The sequence below is a fragment of the Elephantulus edwardii genome, unplaced genomic scaffold (genome assembly GCF_000299155.1).
Source record: "Elephantulus edwardii isolate Elephantulus edwardi_28Jun2011 unplaced genomic scaffold, EleEdw1.0 scaffold00124, whole genome shotgun sequence".
Taxonomy (NCBI): domain Eukaryota; kingdom Metazoa; phylum Chordata; class Mammalia; order Macroscelidea; family Macroscelididae; genus Elephantulus; species Elephantulus edwardii.
The window spans coordinates 4,100,747-4,124,769 of record NW_006399874.1 but is presented as its reverse complement, the minus strand read 5'-3'; the positions used below and the strand labels follow the sequence as shown (position 1 = coordinate 4,124,769).

Genomic DNA, 24,023 nt, shown 5'->3' with positions numbered 1-24,023 from the left:
TAAATTCTTTCCATTTCCCTCACCCCCCCATCAAATTGTACAACCTGATGATTAATCCCCTCCTGCCCCTGCACACCCACATCCCTCTGCTTCCAGCCTCTCCCACCCCTCCTGGATCCTTATACTCATTCTACAGTAATGGTTTTATACAATATTTATCCTTGTGGGACGGAGTTAGTTCACTCAGCATAATGCTCTCCAGTCCCTCCCAAGTTAGGTAATACTTTACAAAATCATTGCTACTGCATGCTGCATAGTATTCCATTGGGTGAATGTACCAAAATTTCTCAATCCATTCATTTGTGGTTGGATATTTGTGCTGTTTCCATGTTCTCACAATGGTCAATAATGCTGCTATGAACATTAGTGTACAAATCTTTTAGAATACTATGAAAAGCTATACTCTGATAAATTCTAAAACTTAGAAAAAATGTATAAATTCCTTAAAATGCATCCCCTGCCCAGATTGACAAGGACAGATATAGAACACTTGAACAGATCCATCACAACAGAAGAAATTGAAAAGGTCATAAAAAGACTTCCCCATAAGAAAAGACCTAGACCTGATGGCTTCACAGCTGAATTCTACTAAACATACAGAGAGTTTTTAGCACCCATTCTACTTAAATTATTTCAAAAAATTGAAAAAGAAGAAACACTTCCAGAGTCATTCTATGAAATAAGCATAACCCTAATACCAAAACCAGGCAAAGATATTACCAAGAAAGAAAATTACAGACCAATATCTCTCATGAATATGGATGCTGAAATCTTTAACAAAATCCTAGTCAGTAGAATCCAAAAGCACATAAAAAAAATAATTCACCATGACCAAGTGGGATTCATAACAGGTATGCAAAGACAGTTCAACGTAAGAGAAACAATCAATGTAAGTCAGTATATTAACAAAGTAAATATCAAGAACCATATGATCTTAGCAATTGATGTGGAAAAGACATATGACAAAATCCAATGCCCCTTCCTGATAAAGACACTCAGCAAAATTATCATTTGTCCCAAGAAACTTTTTATTTCATTCTTTAATTCTTCTCTAACTCAATCATGTTTGAGCAGGGTGCTATTTAACTTCCATGTTGATGACTTTATAAGCTTTATCCCCTTGTGGTTAGTTTCTAGTTTTATGGCATTGTGGTCTGAGAAGATACTTTGTATTATTTTAATGTTTTTGAATTTGTTGAGACTTGCTTTGTGCCCTAATATATGATAAGTCTGGAGAATGTACCATGTGTACTTGAGGAGAAAATGAATTGAGTTTTAGGTAAGTACAGTGCTCGGAATATATCCATGAAGTCGAGTTGACTGATTGTGTATTTTAAGTCTTCTGCATCTTTGTTAAGATTTTTTTAAGCTGATCTGTCCTTGGCAAGAGTGGTATATTAAAATCCACTACCATTATTGTGGTGCTGTTTATTTCTTCAGTTAACAGTTGTTTTATGTATTTACCAGGTCTATAATTTACTGAATAAATGTTGACCAATGTTATGTCTTCTTGATCCACTGTGCCTTTAACCATTATATAGTGCCCTTCCTGATCTTCAGTGATGATTTTCATTCCGAAGTCTATTTTATCAGAGATTAGTATTGCCACTCCTGCTTTTTTGTGGTTGCCGTTTGCTTAAGTATATTTTTTTCCCAGCTTTGGAGTTTTAGTCTTTCTCGTCATTTATTAAATGTGTCTCTTGTAGACAACATATTGATGGGTTTTGATTTTTTTATTCATTCTGTTACTCTTTTCCTTTTGATTTGTGCACGAAATCCATTCACATTAAATGTTATTATTGATAGGCCAGGTTTTATTGTTGCCATTTTGCTGTGTTTCTAATATTAAGTTTCTTGACCATCTACCTTCTTTTGGTGTCTCTGCGTGAAGGACTTCCCTTAAAAGTTCTTGTAGGCTTAGTTGTGTTTTCACAAATTCTTTGAGTTCTTTCGACTCTATAAAGATGTGATTTCTTCTTCATATTTGATGAAGAGCTTTGCTGTGTACAGGATCCTGGGTTGGCAATTGTTTTCTTTCAAATCTCTGTGTATGCAATCCCATTGACTTCTTGCTCGCATGGTTGCTTTTCCTTTGTAGGTGAATCTTTATTTTGCTGCTTTTAGTATTCTAACCTTATTTTTTATTTTGGAGAATTTTACTATGATATGTCCTGATGTTTTTGTTTTGGGATCTAGTCTATTTTGTGTTCACTGAACTTCCTAAATGTGAATTTCTGCTTTTTGTGATACCTGGGAAGTTTTCTTCTAGTACCGCTTCCACAGTTTTTTCGGTGATTTCCCCATCCCTCAGATATCCTAGAATTCCAATCCTCTCTCTGTTATTTTTTTTTTATTGCATCCCACATGATTCTAATATTTTCTTCTGACTTTTTTTTTAGTATGTTTTAGATTAGGTTCTTGTCTTCCAGCTCACTGACTCTGTGTTCCATCACTTCTGTTCTATATTTTTGCTCTTCCAACATGTTTCACACTTTTGCCATTTCAGACTTAATTGTTCTCGGTTGCGTTTTCATGCCTTTCTGTTACTTCTAGTACTGTGTTGGCAATACTCTATGTTATGATGAGTTTTAAATTTTTTGTGCCCCTTTTTCTATAGTTTCAGTTCATCCTTCCATATTATTGCCTTTTTTTCATATTTGTGCCAGTTCCTCAACATTGTTGTTGTTGTTATGTGCTATCGATTCACTTGAGACTCATAGCGACCCTATCTATGTACAATAGTCCTGAAATCTGCTCTGTCCTGTGCCAAACTTATTTTCGCTGACACACCTACCTTTATTACCCTAGTCACAGAATCAGTGCATCTCATCGAGGGTCTTCTTTTCTTCCGCTGTCCCTCCACCCTCCCAAGCATGATGTCTCTCTCCAGGGCCTAACACCTCCTTGCAACATGTCCAAAGTATATCAGACAAAGCCTCAGAATCCTTACTCCCAAGTAGTAGCCTGGTTTCACCCACTCCAGCATGAACCTATTTGTCTTCCTGGCAGTCCATGGTATAATTAAGACTCTTCTCCAGCACCACAGCTCAAAGGTATCAATCCTCTTTCTATCGTCTCTAGTCATTGTCCAGCTTTCTGATACATAGCACATAATTGCAAAGATCCTGGCGTGGGTCAGGTATACCCTCATCTCTAGACTGACATGGTTGTTCTTCAATACTCCAGATAGGGCCCTGACAGCAGACTTTCCCAATACAATAAATCTTTTGATTTCTTGGCTGCTGGTACCAAGATTGTTTATTATGGAGCCAAGCAAACTAAAGTTATTAACAATATCAATCTCTTCACTATGTATCATGATCCTGCTAAACAGCCCACTGGTGAAAACCTTTGTTTTCTTGATGTTCAGCTTCAATCCATATTAAAGGCTGCAGTCCTTGATCCATCCAGCAAGTGCTTCAGGTCTTCCTCAGTTTCCAGAATACACACACACCCAGAACACACACACACACACACATATATGAATATATATGGATATATATATACACAGACATATTACCATATATATAGAAAGAGCTTATATATATATACAAGCTTATGTTACGTGTGTGTGTGTGTGTGTGTGTCTATATTTGTGAGAGGAAGGATTCAGGGTATTGTACATAGGTTTGCAGTGAGTCACAAGTGACTCAACAGCACATAAAAACAATTATAAAATTAGTGGAAAATGAAAAAAAAGTCTCTAAGTTGTATGCTTTTTACACTCTATTTCTTGTGACCCTTCATGTATGTAAAAAATTCTTACACAATATTGTATATTGTTGTTATTTGACTTGACATCAACATGAGAATGCCTAAGAAATTGATTAACCACGGTATGGCCCTGTTTAGTTGTCTAGATAAACACAGGTATCACTATTCCAGGGTTGTGGCCAGATGATGGAATACTATCAACCAAATCATGGGTGTTTTTATTATGATTTTAAATGAAAAGTCACAGCAAAATCTTATAAATATGCTAAATCAAAACAGATGAAGGCAGCTTTTGTTAAAATGTCAAAACAAAACCTCTAAAGGAATAGTTCCATTGTTTGAATAATAAACTTTAGGCATTAAAATATTAATATTGAAATATAACTCCCAAATATAGGAAAAAACAAGCATTTTAAATCTTTAATTAAAGACTATTTTATTCATTGTATGAAACATATACACTATCAGAATTTCCTAAATTTTTTTACATAGCTAATTGATCAAATTAATAAGGAATAGTTCTTTTCTAGATTACTTCATTAAACTCTACCTGTTTTTAAATTGACAAAATAGTACTAATTTGGGGGATTCTGATTAATATATTTATCAATATTTCATTAGGGTATATGCTTCTGTTATCAATAGTTAACCTTCATGACTTATAAATTTGGTCACTATTTTTTTTGTTTTCTAATTCTACTCGTGAAAATATGTATTAAAAGGAATAATTTGTTATATATTTATTAATATTGATTAAAAATTAAATTATGTGTAGACTAAAATATTCCCTATCAGAGCAATATGTCCTGTTGTGTAGTTTATAATTGCCTTTATGTGTTCTTATCTCTGTCATACTTTTTCTAAGTCTGTATATTGCTTTGAGAAGCATACGTTTTTCATTTATTTAGTATGTTAAATAAATGTTTAAACATACTGTATTCCCACAATCTCAAACTCTTTGCCATGAAGTCAGAACCAATTCGTAACTGATCTTCCAGTAAATTTCTGAGACTGTAAATCCGCAGAAGGAGGTTGCCCAGCTTTATATTGCACATCTACTGGTGGATTAAAGCTCTTAATATTATCACTTTACATAATTCTCTTTAGAGATTTTTGTTTTAGATTTTCTGACAAGATTCTAAAATCACCATTGGTTATTTTGGATATTTTTTTTCTGATTCAAATTAGCATTGGAGTCTTTACTCTTTTTATTATAGTTTTTGTGTCCACATGTGCTTATACTTGTATGTAAGTATATACAGCAGAAAGAGAGATTTCAGGATGTCAGAGAATGTATATTGGTTAGTATAATAGAATACAAGAACTTAAGGAACTCCTTTAAGTAGTATCTGGCACAAAGATTAATTTCATGGCTAAGTCATTAATCTACCTTGTATTGAGACAAGAATACTTGTTAAATGTTTATAACAAGTCTATGTAATAATGAAGATCCTATTTCTTGAATAAAGCCCATTTCTCATCACTCTTGTATTACTAGTCACTCCTTTCTATTAACCTTTCCTTGGGAGTTCCATTCTCTTTTTCTTTTCTCTTCTGATTTTGGCACAATTTTGATTCTTACAATTGCCTGAGAATTGTCTCTTTGATCAAATTTTCTCTCTCTTTGACCAAATTTTGAACATCTTCATATTAATCTTCCTAAAGCCAACTCTTCTGTGATTTCAGAGCCCACACATCATGGCTTACTGATACCTTTACAATTTAGAACAACCTGAATCTAACACAAAGGAACATCACATCATGGCCCATCTTCACTTATAGTCCAAATCTTAATAGTTCACTTCTCCTGTGTTCCCACTTTTGCACCTGTCCCTTTATCTGTTCAAATCGTATCCATTTTCAGATGTTGTGGTTTTTATTACTGTGTAATGAATTGCCTCAGAACTTAGTGGCACAGGAAAAATTTATTGTGTTTATGTATTCCTTGGTCAGGAGTTTGAACAGGGAACAGAAGGACTGGTTGTTTCTGATCCACAGTATCAGGGGCCTCAGCTGGATGACTCAAATCCTGGAGGCTAAGAGACTACAAAGAAGACCTGGTAGCCACAGTGGTTATGCACTTGGCTCCTACCCGAAGCAAAATCAGTGCCTTCACCCTGTCACTCACTGGGAGAATAAAGACCTAATTCTATACTTCCATTAACCTTATAGTCTAGGAAACAGTATTGGACCATTATATCCTTATCCTGTAGGGTAGCTGTGAGTTTGATGGAACTCATCATACACAACAATAAAAATATACTCCTATAATACTCTTTACATAAGCCCTTCTTCATCCTGGCATTTTATAATATGTGCTCTTAATTAAAACCAGTACAGCTGTTCCTTACTTATCAATATGATTTGATTCTGAATAGCAAATTTTTACATGAAAATGTATGTTATGAGACAATATAAGACCATAAAATGGAGAATAATTACATCATTACAAATAGAGCATATCAGGGTTTTTTAGTGCATTTTCTTCTGGCTTCCTTTATGCTTATTTAGTGTAAGTTTCATTGTTATACATTAATTATGTATTCAATAATTAAGATTACATAAATAAATAAGGCTCAAGGTGATACATATATTCTCAATTTAAAGAAATAAAATCTATTTAGATTGGTAAAAATATCTCTGTGGGGTTTTTGTTTTAAGTGGGTGATTTCTGATTTTGTGGAAATCGCTTAAATTTGATGTATGAATCAAGATTTGAGGTTTTAGAAAGAATAGATTTACAAGATAAAGTCTTGACATGTGGGTTAATTTTTTCTGTTGCATATTTCACTGTGTTTGCTTGCATTATGAGAATAAAAGGAATGTGTAAGCACACTTCATAAAGCATTATGGCTACTTCTAAAAGATGGGCTAACCAAATAATGTGTGAATGTCTTAGTCTGGCTAAATTATTCTAATTGTGACATTTTCGTCACATGGTTTTTATTTTTCTGAGAATTATCAAAGTCTTACACTGAAAATCAATAGTGTTCCAGATTAGATACAACATATGGAAAATAAGGACGTTGTTTTTCAAAGAAGCATATTGCTTTTCAAATTCTACCCTGTCTTAAGCCTGGGCCATGATGAGACAGAGAGAAGAAAAATTCTTCAAGTGAAAATAGTATAGTTCCAAGTTTGTGAACAGCTGCAATTTCTCATTTAAATAGATCACGTTATATGACCAAATTAAACGCAGGTGTAACTGTGGTGTTTTTTATGAAAATGAGAATGACTTTATTTTCAGTTGTGTTGGCATAGTTTTATCTAAAATCTTAACATTACTGAAAATCTAAGAGAATTTTTGATAGAATATTCAAAATTGCAAATTCATATGTAATTCTTACATTTTTTTTCTTTTTTTGTTTTTGGGGATTTAAAAAAAATTTATTTTATTAATTTTAGTGAATATTTACAGAGATTTGTATTTTCATTCATTCATTGTTGCACTTTTTTCTTTACCTCTCCTCTCCCCGAGTTCACTCCTCTCTTTAATTCTTACATTTTTTAAGATGGCTGATCACACTGAAGTGATGAAAGGCATTCACCAATACCCAGGAATCCGATATCCTGTTCTTACTCCTAATCTTCAAGGTTTTCACCATGCTGTAAGTGTGCTGCTAACTTTTCTAAACTAGAAAATGCCATTTGCTGTTTAAAAAGAATACGCCCTTTATGCGGCTCAAATAGTGTCATATTTAACTCACTTTCTACACAGATTTCATGCTAATACAAAGCACAAAAATGGCGATAAGTAACCAGTCACACTTCACACTTCAGGGATCTAATGTGTACTATCTAATGTGTACTACATAAATGGATAAGAGTTAATGAATAAATGATTAAAAATTTAGTATTCTGAGCTTTAAAACATAAAAACACCACTTTTTTGATAAAATTCTTTTGAAAACTTATTATTAAGACTATAGACTGTAAGAATTTATTAAATCATTGCTATAATTACTAATACCAGTGAATGTCATAATAATTTGTCTTCTTTTCCCTGTAAGCTTTAGTTATTGCTTTCTCCCTCTTTGTAAAGCTAATTAATGGCATCCTATCTAATTCTGATATTTCCTAATTCCTCTTCTAGTTTTTCTTCACTATTCTGGATTTAGGGTTTTTTAATGTACAAAAACACTCAAAGACTGAAGGTGTTTTAAGAAAAGGCTTGAAGTATTATGGTTACTCAGTTTTACAGCACAAGGTTTTGCAACAGCCATAGCTAGTGTTAATAGAGGGTTTTCTCTTCAACTCTGTATTTGAAACTGTGCTTCATAAAATTGAGGTCCTGAGTGCTGGCTGGTATATCATTTGACAATATAACTTGTTAGAATCTTTTCCCTCCCTTCTGTTCAGTTTGATACAGTTTTTTTACTGCATTGGTGAGAAAGATTTGGGGGAAAAAACCCCAAAAAACAAAAGAAACTTGATTCCACCAGTTCCTAATATAGCAGGAATTGTTTAATCTTGGAAAAGATACTGATTAGAAGATTATGTCAGGATAGCTAAGATAAGCAGCAGTAGAGTGAAACACATATTGACTTGGAGTCAGACAAATCTATGTTTAAAATACAGTACCAAAATTTTTATTAGCTCTCTATTATGCTATTTAATCTCTTTGAGCCATAAAATGGGCATAGGTTTTTGTGTTAGGAATAAGACATTTAAAGTACCAGCATAGGGACTGGTGCTTAGAAGATGGGCAATTAGAGTTTGATGCATTTTGGATAGAGGAGTAAACCCACTTTTGTTTAAAATCTTGACGGAAAGAGAATAATGTTCCCCCTTTAGTTTATTAATTCAACATCATAGAGGAGAGTGAATCTAGACAGAGTATCATACTCAAATTAACAGGTTTTTGAACTCCAGCTAGGAGAGTGAGAAGGTTGACATTTTTTAGAGGTGAGTGAGAAAGGGAGAAAGGAAGAGGTGTAAAGATGGTTCTGGGGATGTAAGGTTTATGTTTTGGATGTAAGTTTATGTTTTGGATTTAAAGACCAACAAGGGAGATTTAAGAGAGAACACAGGAGTTATGACCATAACGGTCATTGTAGGAGACAACATAAGAGCAGACATGAGGGAAAATCTGAATGGTAAAATGGTGATACATTTGTTGGATTGTGGGAAGAGAAGAAAAGGAAGTAAGAGTTTATTAATTTGTTAATTAATTAATAATTGCTTTGGAAAGAATACTTTCCATACATTGTAAGAGGTTTAATTGAAATAACTAATATTTTTCTCCAACTGTTATATATCATTGAGTTGAATATGACTCATATTGATCCTATAAACAATGGCTCTGAATCTTGTCTCATCATGAGCAAATTTCACTATCTCTGACACACATTGACCCTATAGCACAGTCACTGTGTCAAACTCATCTCATCCAGGGTTTACCTTTCTTAAAATTTTCCTGAAGTTGACTCATAATTCAGGAAAGAAAATGAAATTGAAACAGCATTACATGTTTCCCATGCCTCATAGATTTGTAAGTGTCATAGTTTGTGTAATTATTCTGTTAATAATAAAGCATTTTAAATTCCAAAAGAGTGTGTATAGGAGAATGAGAGAAAATAATTTTTTTCTAATGCAAATGTTAAATGATGTGATTATACTTTATACTTTTTAAATTACTAGTTATGAATTTAAATTCTGTTTTTCAGGTTGCTGCTGGAGCTAGTGAGATATCAGTGTTTGGTGCTGCATCCGAATCCTTTAGCAAGAAGAATATTAATTGTACCATTGAAGAAAGCATGAACAAGTTTGAGGAGGTCATTAAGTCTGCAAAGCACCTAGGCATGCCAGTACGAGGGTACTTAACAAATCCCCTGAATTATTTCTATTTAATTTGCATGCATTATTAAAGCTCATTATGAATTATTCAAGCAGCTAGCTCTGATGGTCAGGCTAAGGAGTTGTACTACAACCCTGAAAGCAGGCACTTTGAATCCATTATCTGCTCTGTGGGGGAAAGACGGGCAATCTCTTATGTCATTTACTGCCACTGAAAACTTGCTGGAGGGTCAGTCATGAGTTGGTTCCAATTTGATAGCACATAAGAATATGAACTCCTTAGGCATTCTTTAAAAATAGTTACAACATTAAAAGAGGGGATAAATAATGTACACAGCATTGGAACAGAATAGGGAGAGAACTGTATAAAAGGAATATATGTTCTTGTTGTTGTTGTTAAGTGCCGTCAAGTCTCAGGCAACTCATAGTGACCCTATGAAGGAGAGTCCTCAATGCTTGGGTGCCTTTCATCCTCTCTCCAGGTTCATAGGGTTTCCGGAGGCAAGCTATTACCGAAGTGGATGCCACTCCTCCTTCCGAGCTTATTTTAATTGGGGAGCTCCACCCCACTCTCTGTCTGCATCGGGTAACCATCTGTTAACGCATTTGACACATCAGTGTCACAGTGTTCAGCCTCACAGCAACCACAAGTGACTGCTATACGGCAACTTGTACACCAGGGCTATACAACCTAGAGGAATGTCTGAACAAAAACAATGAAAGACAGGCCCGAGGTCCAAGGATTAAAAGTCACCCACCTTTGGCTCGGTAGCATCACTTTCTGTCCACTGGGCCAGCTGATCTCTCTCTGTGTATATAGGTATTATTAGCAGGACAAGACTCCAGAATAAGAGCTGCAAAGTAAAGTGGTCTTGGGGTCGGGGGGAACTACTGTATAATAATGAAATAACTTTGTTTCCAAAGAAAAATGTGAACTGGGGGATGGAGGAGGCAGGGAAGAAAATGGGCAACAATAATTAATGAATGGACTTAAAAAAATAGTTACAATAGTATAATTAAGGCATTACATTTGATGAGGACTACCATTATATTGTCACATCTTCTTAATGCCAGTTAATGATTACTGGAGTGTCTCATATTCATGCACAATGCAATTGAGGTAACAGGAACGTGAATGCAAACTTGATATTACTAACCACTTCATTAATTATCAGTGATAATTAATCACTGATATTGAATGAAGTGTTTATTAGTGATTATGCAGCCCTCTGTTAGTACCAGCTAATACATTGATGTAAACCATAATAAGTTTTGGAGAGAAATAATTTATATTTCCTTTAATATTTTTCAAGATTTTTATCTTCAAAGAGTATGACTTTTTATTCAAAGGACCGTTAGTGGTGTATAATCTCAACAAAGTCTATCAATCATAAAATTAAGTCTTTAATATTCCTAAGAACCTTGGACCCATCAATTCAACTTTTTTACTTGTCTTTGATTACTGGACTTTCTAGCCTTTTGTGTGGGACCTTGCAGCATTTCCATAACAAGTAATAGAACACTATCTGGAAATATTTGACACAATCTATTTGGAAGAGAAATAGTTTTGCAGTCCTTCACTGTTTTCTATTACACACTATACTATTTCTGTAACTCCACGTATATCTGTGATATCATAATTTTCTCTTTGTCCTGTCTCTTTTAGCAATTGTATTTCTCATGGTCTGACACACCTCTTCTTCATAGTAGGATGCATTCATTACCTGCTACTGAAGAAGGTATACTATCTAAAGATCCATAAGTCCAGTTTGTTGTCTCATGAATATAGAAATGAGATCTCAAAATGAGTACCTGAGTTGAAAGAAAAAGTGATTTTGCTTTTGAATTCATTATTTTGGAGCTCTTATGCAGATTTTTGTAAGGTGTTGTCAAGGTGGCTCCAATTCATGACTCCATTAATAAAACGAAAGGTTGTTGTTGGTCGAGGACCAACTTCATAATTGTTATTCCCAAGGCCATTGTTGCAACCTCTGTGTATTTTTAACCTACGTGACTTTATCTTCCAGCATGACTAAGACTTAGGTCAGCCTGATATCTCATTCTGAGAAGGCCTTTTAAACGCCATCATCTTTTCAATCATTTGCCATGCATTTGAGAGCTGGACAATGAATAAGCAAGACAGGAGAAGAATAGATGCCTTTGAGTTGTGGTGTTGGAGAAGAGTACTGACTATCCTATAGACAATCAAAAAAACAAAGAAATAGGGCTTAGAGAAGGTGCAGCCAGAGGGCTTCTTGGAGACAATGATGGCAAAACCTCACCTCTCATATTTTGAGCATTTTGTTAGGAGGGCTGTTATTATAAAGACATATCATGCTTAGAAAAGTGAAGAGAGGAAGACCCTCAAGGTGATAGACTGACACAGTGACTAAAGCAATGGGCTCACGTTTATCAGAGATTATGAAGATTTCACAGAATAGGACAAATTTAAGCTCTGTTGCTCATGTTGTTGTTATGCCGTCGAGTCATTTGTGACTTATAGCGACCCATGTACAACAACCCTAAACCCTGCTCTATCCTGTGCCTATCGCATGGCCTCTGACACACCCATCCCGATTACCCCAGTCACTGAATCAATCCACCTCATAGAGGGTCTTCCCCTCCTGTGCTGTCCCTCCACCTTACCAAGCATGATGTCTCTCTCCAAGGACCTGTCTCTCCTTACAACGTGTCCAAAGTATGTCAGACGAAGCCCCAGAATCCTTGCCTCCAAGGAGTAGCCTGGTTTAACCCTCTTCAGGATGAATCTGTTTGTTTTCTTGGCAGTGCAGGGTACATTCAATACTTTTCTCCAGCACCACAGCTCAAAGGCATCAATTCTCCTTCTATCTTCCCTAGTCATTGTCCAACTCTCTGATGCATAACAAGTGATTGCAAAGACCATGGCCTGACCTTAGTCTCCAGAGAGACACCGTTGCTCTTGAGTACTTTAGAGAGGTCCCTCACAGCAGACTTTCCCATCGCCATACATTTTTTTATTTCCTGGCTGCTGGTGCCAAGAGTGTTGACCGTGGAGCCTGTTGCTCATAGTCACTATAAATTGTATTTCACTTGATAGCACCTAACAACACAGCCATCCAAAAACTCTTATTAGAGCTCGTAGAAGTATCAAATCCATTTCAACACTTACTGTCGAACCATGGATATGGATCCATCAATAAAGAATTTCTAATGATACAATGACTTAAAAAGTTCTCTAGGCTTTGATCAGAATGTTGTAAAATATAAGTACATAAAGAGCAAGAATTATCCCACAGAAAAAACAGACCTTTAAACTACAATGAGAACATTCTTCCTGAGTTAAGCCATGTGCACATGGACTTTATAAGTGCATATTTTGTTCATTTGGAGCAAATTTCCTTAAGTATTATTCATTTACATTACTGTGCCTTTCAGTTTGTGAGTTTATTATTTATTTGTATATTTGAAAATTATCCTCTTCTTCTCCCACACTTTCACAGAGCTGTAATTAGACTTTTATTTTCCTTAGCATTTTAGATTTTAGGTACTCATTCTTCCAAAGTCATAAGCCTTTGGAGTTCTTATAAGGAAAAAAAAATCCATGCTTAGCTATTTGGAGCTGCAATAGATGCTTTAGTATGACTTGCTATGGCAACAGCTGTATCAACATGTACTTGATCATCATCCAGAAAATTTATTTTGTCGGCTGTCATATATTTAAAGAGTGTAAGGCAGTACACACTTTATAAATACTCACTAAAACCATTTAAATTGCTTTAAAAATAGTAAATAGTCATAGAGCCTAAATACTAGCATTTAATAGAACTATGAAAGCTATTGTTTATCATCTCCTCCTTTCTCTCTCTCTCTCTCTCTCTCTCACACACACACACACACACCCCCACACATACAGACACAAATTCATGGGTACACATTTTTCATATGTGCTTAGAACTTTGCGTAACATCTGGGACACATTCTGAAAAGATACCATGCCAAATCAATGACATAAACTGCAGAATCAGTTAAACTACTGCTGTGTATAGATTATATGTGAGTGAGCAATGAAATGTCTACCTTATAGACTTAATTTTTTAAAATGTAATTCATCTGAGCTATGCGACAGTTTGAACTTTATTTCACATAAAAGCAATATGTAGGGGCAAAATCTTAGATTGTCTTTGTGATATTTCTTATATCAGAATATTTAAGGCAAAGAAAAATCAAGTTATGTGCTAAGTGTAATTATTTCCTATCAATTGCCAGTGATATTTTTCTGAAGTTGTTTTCTGAAGAAGCTTTTAAAATTTAAATGCCTTAAGATTTGGAATGGGTATCTTACTATGTCAAATAAAAATATATTTATTTTTACCTGTTGTTTAAATGTGAATCTATTTTCATTTCATGAAGTCAGATGAATAACATACTCATTTTCTTTATTATTATTTTTCTAAAATAATGTGTCACTTTTGTGATGTTATTAATACTATTGTGAAAAATATGTGTAATAGATACTGTAAATTTACAAAGTCAGCCGATTTAAATCACTCATTACAAGTAAAGCTCGTTGTTCTTGTTCTATACAGTAGAGTTGGAACCAACCTATAGTTGACCTTCCAGTGAGTTTTAGGAGGCAGTTAATCACATGGAAAGAGATTGTCTATCCTTATCTCACAGAGCACCTGATGACCTCAAACCAGGTACCTTTGGGATTAGTCCTAGAGTCATTCTGAAGGAGCTCTAGTGGCTTAGCGGTGAGGAATTGATTTTACTGTTAGTGCAAAAAGTATATAGTTCTTTCCACCAGCTACTCTGTGTGAGAAAGATGGCCAATCTCCTCTTGTGTGATTTCCTGTGTGAAAACCTGCTGGAGGGCCAGCTATATAGGTTGGTTTTAACACAACAGTACAGAACAGAATCATTTGACTTATATTTAACCTCCTGAATGTCTGAGTACTAAAAACGGAAAAAAATGTTTTTAATATTTTCCCAAGGAAACAAAATGACAAAGTCATCTATCTTTTATGAGAAAAAATGTAAATGCAAAAACTTGTTGGTGTGAACCAGAGGTTCAAATGCAAAGGCATTTGAGTGTGTGGATCACAACAAATTGTGACTAACTCTGAGAAGAATTAGGATCCCAGAATACTTAATTGTACTTATGTGAAACCTATAGTTGGACCAGGAAACAATCGTCAGAACAGAGCAAGGAACCATTGAATGATTCAAAATCAAGAAAGGTGTATGTCAGGGATGGGATGTGTCCTGTCTCCACACCTTTTTGATCTATATGCAGAACAGATCTTTCAGGAGGCTGGACTTCGTGAGGAGGATTGTTGTTTCAAAGGTGTAGGAAGACTCATCCACAACTTGTGTTATGCAGCTGATACAACACTGCTTGCTGAAAATGAAGAGGCCATGAAGCGTTCGTTTGTTGCAGAAGGTTAAGGACTGCAGCCTTCAATCTGATTGAAGCTCAGCATCAAGAAAACAAAGATTCTCACCACTGGGCCAATTAGTAGTTTAACGATGGACAGAGAAGAGATTGAGATTGTTGATAACTTCAGCTTGTGTAGTTCCACAATCAACATTCTTGGCACCAGCAGTCAGGAAATCAAATGACAAATTGCTTAGGGGAAAGTCTGCTGTCAGGGACCTCTCTAATGTACTGAAGAGCAATGAGGTCTGTCTGGAGACCAAGGTGCACCTGATCCAGGCCAGGGTCTTCACCATTACTTGATATGCATCCAATAGCTGGGCAATAACTAAGGATGATAGAAGAAAGATCTATGCCTTTGAGTTGTGATGCTGGAGAAGAGTCTTGAACATACCGTGGACTACCAGGAGAATAAACAGGTCTGTCCTGGAGAGGGTAAAACTGGGATGCTCCCTGGGGGCGAGGATTTTGAGGCTCTGTCTCACGTACTTTGGACACAGAGCCAGAAGAGACTAGTCTTTGGAAATGAACATCATTCCTGGAAGGGTAAAGGGAAAGCACAAGAGAGGAAGACCCTGGATGAAATGGTTTGACCCAGTGACTGGAGAAATGGATTAACCCTGTCAGGAGAAGTGAGCTTGTCTCAGGATAAGGTTAGTTTCAGAGCTAATGTACATAGGGTTACTATGAGTTGCAGGTACTAGATGGCATATAACAACAACAACAACATACTCTGATAAATGTGAAAACCTACGGGAAATAGACAAATTCTTTGGAATTCATGCATTATGTACACAGATTGACATGGTTAAATGTAGACTATTTGAACAGATTCATCACAAAAGAAGAAATAGAGCAGGTCATGAAAAGACTCACAAAAAATGTTCTGGACCACATGGCTTCACAGCTGAAATATACCAGACAATCAGAGAAAGTCTATCACCAATTCTACTAAAATTATTTCAAAAAACAGAAAAAAAGGAACACTCTTTGAGACATTCTTTGAAGCAAGAGTAACCCTATACTATATAAAAGAAAATAAGATACTATATAAAAGAAAATAAAATTACAGACTGATCATAAGAAACAAAGTAGGGCCAATCTAAGAAGGATATTGTTGTTCTTTGGTGTTCTCGAGTCGTAGATGACTCATAGCGACCCTATGAACAAATGGCCTGAGCACTGTTCGTACATAGAGTTTCTGGAGGCAAGCCATTTTGGAAGTGGATGCCGCTCCTGCTTCCAGGCTTGTTGTAGTTGGGAAGCTCCAGCAAACACTGTCCACCATGGGTACCCATTACCACGATTGGCACATCACTGTCACAGTGTTCAGCATCACAGCAACCATGAGTTATGTCTGTACAGCAATGCACAGACCAGTGCTATACCACCTAGAAGAATATATATATATATATATCCCATGCTGTAAAAAGGCTAACAAATACAGCCAGAAATACGCAACCAGGAGAGGATAAAACTGATGAATATGACCCTCCTAAAAATTAAATCCCTGCATGAATCAAAAACTTTTTCCAACAGGTTTAAATGAAAATCTTCTGTCAGGGGAAAAAAAACCCCAAAAAACAACCCAACAACATTTGACAATACCATCTCAGACAAGGGTCTCATAATAAACATTTTCAGAATACTACAGGGCTTCCACAAGAAAAAGACTAATAATCTAATTATAAAATATACGAAAGACATGGAAAGACTTTTCATAGAGGAAGATACATGGATGGTCAGCAGATATGAAGAAGTGCTCAAAATCACTGGCAGTAAGGGAGATGCAAATCAAAACCACAATGAGATACCATGTTACCCCAGGACAACAAGCAATAAATGTTGGAGAGGATGTGGAGAGGTAGGGACCCTTATACACTGTTGATGGGTTATTAAAATGGTACAACCACCCTGGCAGGTAGCTTGGTATTTCCTCAAAAAGCTGAACAGTGAAATTCCACTGCCAGGAATACACCCCAAGGATATTAGAATTGAGACAAAAATGTAGATTTGCACATTAATATTAATAGCAGCATATTCACAATTGCAAGAGTGTAGAAATAGCCCAAATGTCTAACCACAATAGAATGGATTGAGACATTGTGGTACATCCACATGATGGAATATTATGCAGCACTCATGAGCAACAATTTTGAAAATTACTACATAAGTTGGGAGGAATTGGAGGGAATTATGCTGAGTGAATTTACTCAGTCTTCCATGGACAAATACTACATAAGACCATTATTGTTGAAAAATGTGTATGAGAATCCAATGAGAGGAGAGTGGGAGCAGAGCGGTGAGGATGGGCAGAGAGGAAATCATAGTGTCACACAATTTAGTGTGGGTTAGGAAAGTGGGTAAAATGAATTGGAAAGATCTGGTGGGGATCTGGAGAGACACGGTACTAGTATGCATAGCTCAATGGTGCTTAGTCTTTTAATCAATAGGGATGATTGTAACAAACACAATATGAATGAAGGATAGTGTGAGACACAATGTATACAAACTTTGTAAGTGAACCAGCATAAAAGAATTTTTTTTTTAGAGAGCTATATGAAGACACTTTAGAGGTGAGATTTTTCTTTTCTATTTTTATTTTACCCACTTCTCAAAGTTTCTACAAAGAGCATAAAATCTATGATACATTAATACACTAGTATGTCAATAAAATAATTTTGAGAGAGAGATGGGGAAAGAATAAGAGGAGGCAGAGAAATAGGGAGATGAACCAAAAAAGAGGAAATAGAAGAGAGATGTGTTCTTCAATTTAAAAAGCTTGTAAGACTGTTCGGTTATGACTAAATCCACAGAATTTTGGATGATCATCTTTCTAGCTTCTACTTATTTGGAATTGCTTATAAATCTCTATGTTCCCGTTAAAAAAACAAACAAAAACACAAGGAGTAAAAGGAAAATTAGTAATTAAGACAATCAGATTATTTTAAGAAATCAAAAAGACAGATTGCAGGACATGATTATATTATAGAAGTAACGTCTCTGTGAAAATTGGGTAATAGTTATTTAATTCAGGTACTGCTAGAACTCAAAGATTCATAGAGCCAAAAAATAACTAAATTGCAGTATACATTTTCTCTAATTCTTCATTTACTCTCACCCTTACCTACTACTTTCTTCATATTCAAAATCAGTGAAAACCCAATATGGTTTTAAAGATTTTCATAATAGATTGCATCACATATTAGTGAACTCTTTCTTTGGCTAAAGATATTTAATGTTAGAAAATTCTTATTGAGCTTAATTTTTTGTGTCTAACAAATTACCAATCCATATAGATCATAGTATACTGACTTTGGTGTTTCCTTATCTTCCCTCTCTGATACAGAATGTCACTATGGGGTCTACACTTTACACTGAATAAAGTAAAAGTCTTATCCAATGAGAGTAGAGACCCCTTTATTTAGGACTCCAATTTAATATAGTACCTGGCAGGTAGTGTTTCTCATGACAGATACATCACAACATTTGTGTGGATTAGCTAACCCTACAGATTCCATCTACACGCATGGCACCATCTACTCTCAAGTGGAAGCTTCACAGTTTTTTCCCCCTAAGTTATATAATTAAATTGAGTCATGTATGCTGGCTTGAGAGAGCCGTTCACACCATCATTTACCAAAATATGGTACATAATACTCAAAATGAGACATCTGTTAAAGCTATTTACTTTCCACACATATGGTTTGAGGATTCATACTTTTTAAAGCCTTGCATATTAGTTCAACATTACACTGTGTCAGAATAGCACACACACCCAACAATAGTTAATATGTGTAAGCTTTGTGTGTGCAGTAGTGTAAATAGCATTCACTTACAGATGTAAGGGAAAAGAATGTGCTTTGTAATTTTACATGAAATTAGAAGCAAGGCTATTTAAGATAGAGTCCCCCTCTCCTGTTTCCTGTTGTATCTGTGCAAGAGTGTAATTGTAATTTATACAAGTAGTTGTAATATGTCTAATAGTGGTCTAAATTGAATTCATCATAGTTTTTGATTGAATAGTGGATGTTCTTATTGCATCTTGACATTTATAAAACTGGTAATGTTTTCAACATATATGTTTTTCTTAAATATATATTTTTGGAGTCATTACTCTTTTACTAACAACATTTTTTTTATTTTATTAATTTTAATGAACATTTACAGAGATTTTGGATTTTCATTCATTCATTGTTGCACTTTTTCCCTTACACCCTTCCCCCCGGTTTGCTCCTTTATACAACAACAATAAACAATATGTAATAAAAGTACAATGGTAATTCGTGGTTGCTGTGATGCAAAACACTGTGACACTGATGTGTCAAATGTGATAATGGATACCTATGATGGACAGTGTTTGGTGTAACTCCCTGATTAAAACAGGTTTGGAAGCAGGATTGGCATCCACTTCTTAATTAGCTTTTCACCAGAAAGTCTATGAACTTAGAGAAATGACAAAAATTATACAAGTGTCCAGGTAGGTCTTTTGTTCATAGGGTAAGCTATGAGTCATCTACAACTTGATGGCACTTAATAACAACAACAACAACATCATAGAGAGCTCTGTTGGCCCAGTGGATAGAAAGTTATGCTACCAAGCCAAACGTGTGTGATTTTAATCTGCAGCCCTCAGGCCGGCTTTTAATAGTTTTTGGTCAAACATTCTTCTAAGTGGTATTGCATTGGTCTGCCCATTTGCTGTATAGAGGTAACTCATGGTTGCTGTGTTGCTAAACACTGTGACACTGATGTGTCAAATGTGATAATGATTACCTGTAATGAACAGTGTTTGGTGGAGCTCCCCAATTAAAACAAGCTTGAAAGCAGGAATCGTATCCACTTCTGAAATAGCTTGCCTATGGAAACTATAAACTTGGAGAAGCAAAGAAAGTTATAAAAGTGTTCAGGTCTTTCTTTCATAGGGTCGCTACAAGGTATCCACAACTCAACAGCACTTAACAACAACAACAACAACAACAATAAAAGTGAATTTAAAAGAAAATATGAGAGATGTTTTGTGCATAATATGAAAAATGATGGGTTATAGAAGTGGGTTTTTTTTTGTAAGCTATAATTTACTGTCTTAACATTTTAGCTGAAAATTAAAATAATCATTGATCATTTTTTAGAGATTATATATGTATGTCTTTTGCTTAAATTCAGTACTTATATATTCAGTTATTACGTAAAGAATACATAGAGGAAGACCTATAATACAGTTCAGAAATACAGAAGAAGTGTGTATACTCACTTTAATCTTGGTTGAATTTTTTCCATGATGATTCAAAAGAATACTTACTAGTTCACATTCTTAAATTACATGAGCACTCAATAAAAGATATATTCAAAAGAAAATGAAGAGATGCTCCACTTAACTGATTTCATCTCCTTATAAAAAATTAGTTGACCATAGATAGATGAGCTGATTTCTGGGTTCTCAATTCTAATCCATTGACCTATGTTTCTGTCACTGTACCAGTGCTACACTGTCTTGACCACCATGGTTGTGTGGTAGGATTTGAGATCAAGGAGTGAGATGCCTCCTACCTTGTTTCTCTTTTTCAGGAGAGCTTTGCTTATTTGGGGTCTCTCTCCATACCAAATGAAATTGCCTTTTTTATCTCATTGATGATTGGAATTGGAATTTGTATTGGGTTTGCAGTGAATTTGTAAATTGACTTTGGTAAGATTGCAATTTTCACAATATTGGGTCTTCTTACCCATGAGCATGGTATATTCTTCCATTTCTCCAGGTCGGTTTTTGTTTCTTGTAATAATGTTTTGTCATTTTCTTTGACTAGATCTTTTGTGTTTCCAGTTAGATTTACTACCAAGTATTTGATCTTATAGTTAGCTATTGTGATGGGTATTGTTTTCCTCAGCTCCATTTCTGTATTATCTTTGTCATTGTAGAGAAATCTAATTGGTTTTTGTATGTTAATACTGTATCCTGCCACTTTGCTGAATTGGTCAACTGTATCCCATAGTTCTCTTGCTGAATCTTTGGGGTTTATTAGGTAAATTATCATATCATCTGCATATAGAGATAATTTTACCCCCACTTTGCCAATTTGGATACCTTTTATTTCCTTCTATTATCTTATTGCTAAGGATAAGACTTCCAATTGAATAGGAGAGGTGATAGATAAAGGTAGACAACCCAGTTGCAAAATGGCCACAAGATATGAACAGGCACTTCACCAAAGAAGACATTAAGATGATGAACAACACATGAACAAATGTTCAAAATCCCTAGCACTAAGAGAGATGCAAATCAAAGCAACTATGAAATATTATCTCACCCCAGTAACAATAGCTAAGTTCAACAGAGCAACAAACAATAAATGCTGGGGAGGTTGTGGAGAAATTGGAATCTTTATTCACTGTTGTTGGGAGTGTAAAATGGTACAATCGCTATTATATGCTATATAGTATGCAGCACTGGAAAACAAGGAACTCATCAAATACTGTACAAAGTGGGTGACCCTAGAGGATATTATGGTCAGTGACATATCTCAATCAAAAAAGGACAAATACTGCATAATGCCCGTCTTCTAAAACAGGCATGACATAAGGGATTGGGGGAAAATTTAAAAAAGAGGGGATAGATAATGAACACTGCATTGAAACAGATAAGAGAAAATGCTGTTTAAAAGGAATATATGATTAGGTATGATTTGCGTGAAAACAGCCTAGAACAAGAGGTACGTAGCAATGTGGACTGGGGGGAGAGGGTTTTGTAACAATGAATGAATTTTTTAAGAGAAAAGTTAACTTGGGGGTTAGGGAGGAAAATGTGCAAATATTAATAGAAATCCAAGTTTTCTGTAAACTTTCATTAAAATCACAATAAAAATTATTTATAAAAAAGGATAAAATTAAGAGATGAAGATGAGCCAGTTCATGACTTATTCAGTATTCTTATCCAACACCACACTTCAAAGACATCAATTCTTCTTCTGTCAACATTACTGATTGTCCAACTTTCAGATTCATAGTGAGTAATTTAAAGACCATGACTTCAATCAGGTGCAACTTAGTCTTGAAACTAGCACTTGTTGCTCATTAGTTCTTTGGAAAGATTTCTAACATAGATTTCCCCCATGTAACAGATCTTGACTGCTATTACCAAGAGTGCTGATTGGAGGTCGGCTGGAAGAAAAGTGCAATAATGAATGGATGGAAATCCAAAATCTCTGTAAATGTTCATTAAAATGAATTTTAAAAAAGAGTGCTGATTGAAGATCCAAGCAATATGAAATAATTCATAACTTCAGTCTTTTCTCCATCTCTTATGATGTTTTCTTTTGGCCCATGGCTTTCGATTTTTTTATATTGAGATGGAATTCATATTGAAAGTTGTCGTCTTTGATCTTCTGTCATAAGCATTTCAAGTTCTCATTTTCAGGAAGCAGAGTTTTGTCATCTGTATAACACAGTTTATTGATGAGTCTTTCTTCGGTTGAGATACAGCATTCCTCTTCCTAAAGTTTAGCCCCTGAATGATTTGTTCATCATAGAGATTGAATAGATCTGGAGAAAGGATACAGCCCTGTCACATACAATTCTCAATTTTAAACTATACCATATCCCCTTGTTCTGTTTGGAAAATGACTTCTTGGTAGATTTCTCATGAGCACAATGAGTTTTCTGAAATTTCCATTTTTCTTACTGTTAGCCCTTATTTGTTATAATCCAAATAGTCAACTCCCTTTGCATAGTCAAAAACCACAAAGAGATATCCTTCTGTTAATCTCTGCTTTCAGCCAAGATCCATCTGTGGTGTTTTCCCAAAAGTTGGTATTTTTTAGCCTTTATGGTAAATGCCTTATGGTCTCCAGATACCTTAATTGCAGACACATGGTCTTGCAAATTATCAACAGCTGTGGGTCTTGGATAAGAAAGAGTGTTTTAACACTGAGTAGAAAGACTTGTGGCAGCAAAACATGAGGAGAGGAAGACTTGAGGGAGAACCTGGTGATGATAAATAGAGAGACTCTGGCATTGCTGTCAAGAAACTGTGGTAAGGTGTGATCAGAGGTTTCTTGCACTTGTGCTGGCCACAGTTAAAGGTTTTTCTGTTCTTGCCTTTGATGATGGCAGGAAAAACTCCTTGTTGACCTGAAACTGGAGCCTGGATTAATTGAAGAGTTGTACCTTAGGACTCCTGGACTAAATCTGGACTTGTGTGATTTTCTTTGCCTCTCCAACTAAATTCCCTAACAAACCCTATTCTCAGTACCACAACTGTGAGCCTTTGAGTCAACAACAAATAAACAAATCTTAAGCTGCTGGTGTGTCTTTAGAGGCACCATGGGGCTGGACTGTGGGCTCTTACTCTCTGTTCTGGGGCAGTGAGGAGCTATTCTGTTTTCACTCCCCCAGGCCCTTTCAGAAAGACACTCAGGCCCTGTGCCCCCATGTATTATTTTCTATTCTCAATACATACACTGTCAAAAGGAGTAGGATTTGCTGTTTTCACTTCACAAACCACGGTGTGGGCCTTTCAGAAAGACACTAATGACCATGTGTCCCCATGCCCAATTTTCTGTTCTCAAGACATTCAGTGTCAGAAGGAGAGGGATTTGTTGTGTCCAACTCACATACCATGATTTGGATTTTTAAATGTGAGGCTTGGGAGGATATACAATTAAAATACTTATTGCTTATTTCTATGAAGTTGTTGTTGTTGTTGTTGTTGTTGTTATGTGCCATCAAGTCGCTTGTGACTCATAGAGACCCTATGTACAAGAGCCCTAAATGTCGTTCTATCTTCTGCCAACCTCGCTGTCTCAGACACACTCATTCCCACCACTCCACTCACAGAATCAATCCATCACATTGAAGGTCTTCCTCTCCTGTGCCGTCCCTCCACTCTCCCAAGCATGATGTCCCTCTCCAAGGACCTGTCCCCTCCTGGCAACATGTCCAAAGTATGTCAGACGAAGCTTCAGAATCCTTGACTCCAAGGAGCATTCTGGCTTCACCCTCTCCAGGACAAACCTGTTTGTTCTCCTACCAGTCCATGGCATATTCAACACTCTTCTTCAGCACCACAACTCAAAGGCATCAATTCTCTATCATCCCTATT

General features: G+C 35.6%; 1 protein-coding gene across 2 annotated transcripts in view; it reads left to right on the top strand.

Moving 5' to 3' along the window:
- Positions 1-24,023, top strand: part of HMGCLL1 (3-hydroxymethyl-3-methylglutaryl-CoA lyase-like 1) — a 257,324-nt gene that overhangs the window by 116,675 nt on the left and 116,626 nt on the right. Inside the window, exons 4-5 of one of the 2 annotated variants that reach the window (XM_006893138.1) lie at positions 7,227-7,322; positions 9,381-9,529. In XM_006893138.1, coding sequence (XP_006893200.1) covers positions 7,227-7,322; positions 9,381-9,529 — 245 coding nt within the window. The remainder of the gene's footprint in view (positions 1-7,226; positions 7,323-9,380; positions 9,530-24,023) is intronic. The other variant, XM_006893139.1, reaches the window with a different exon arrangement.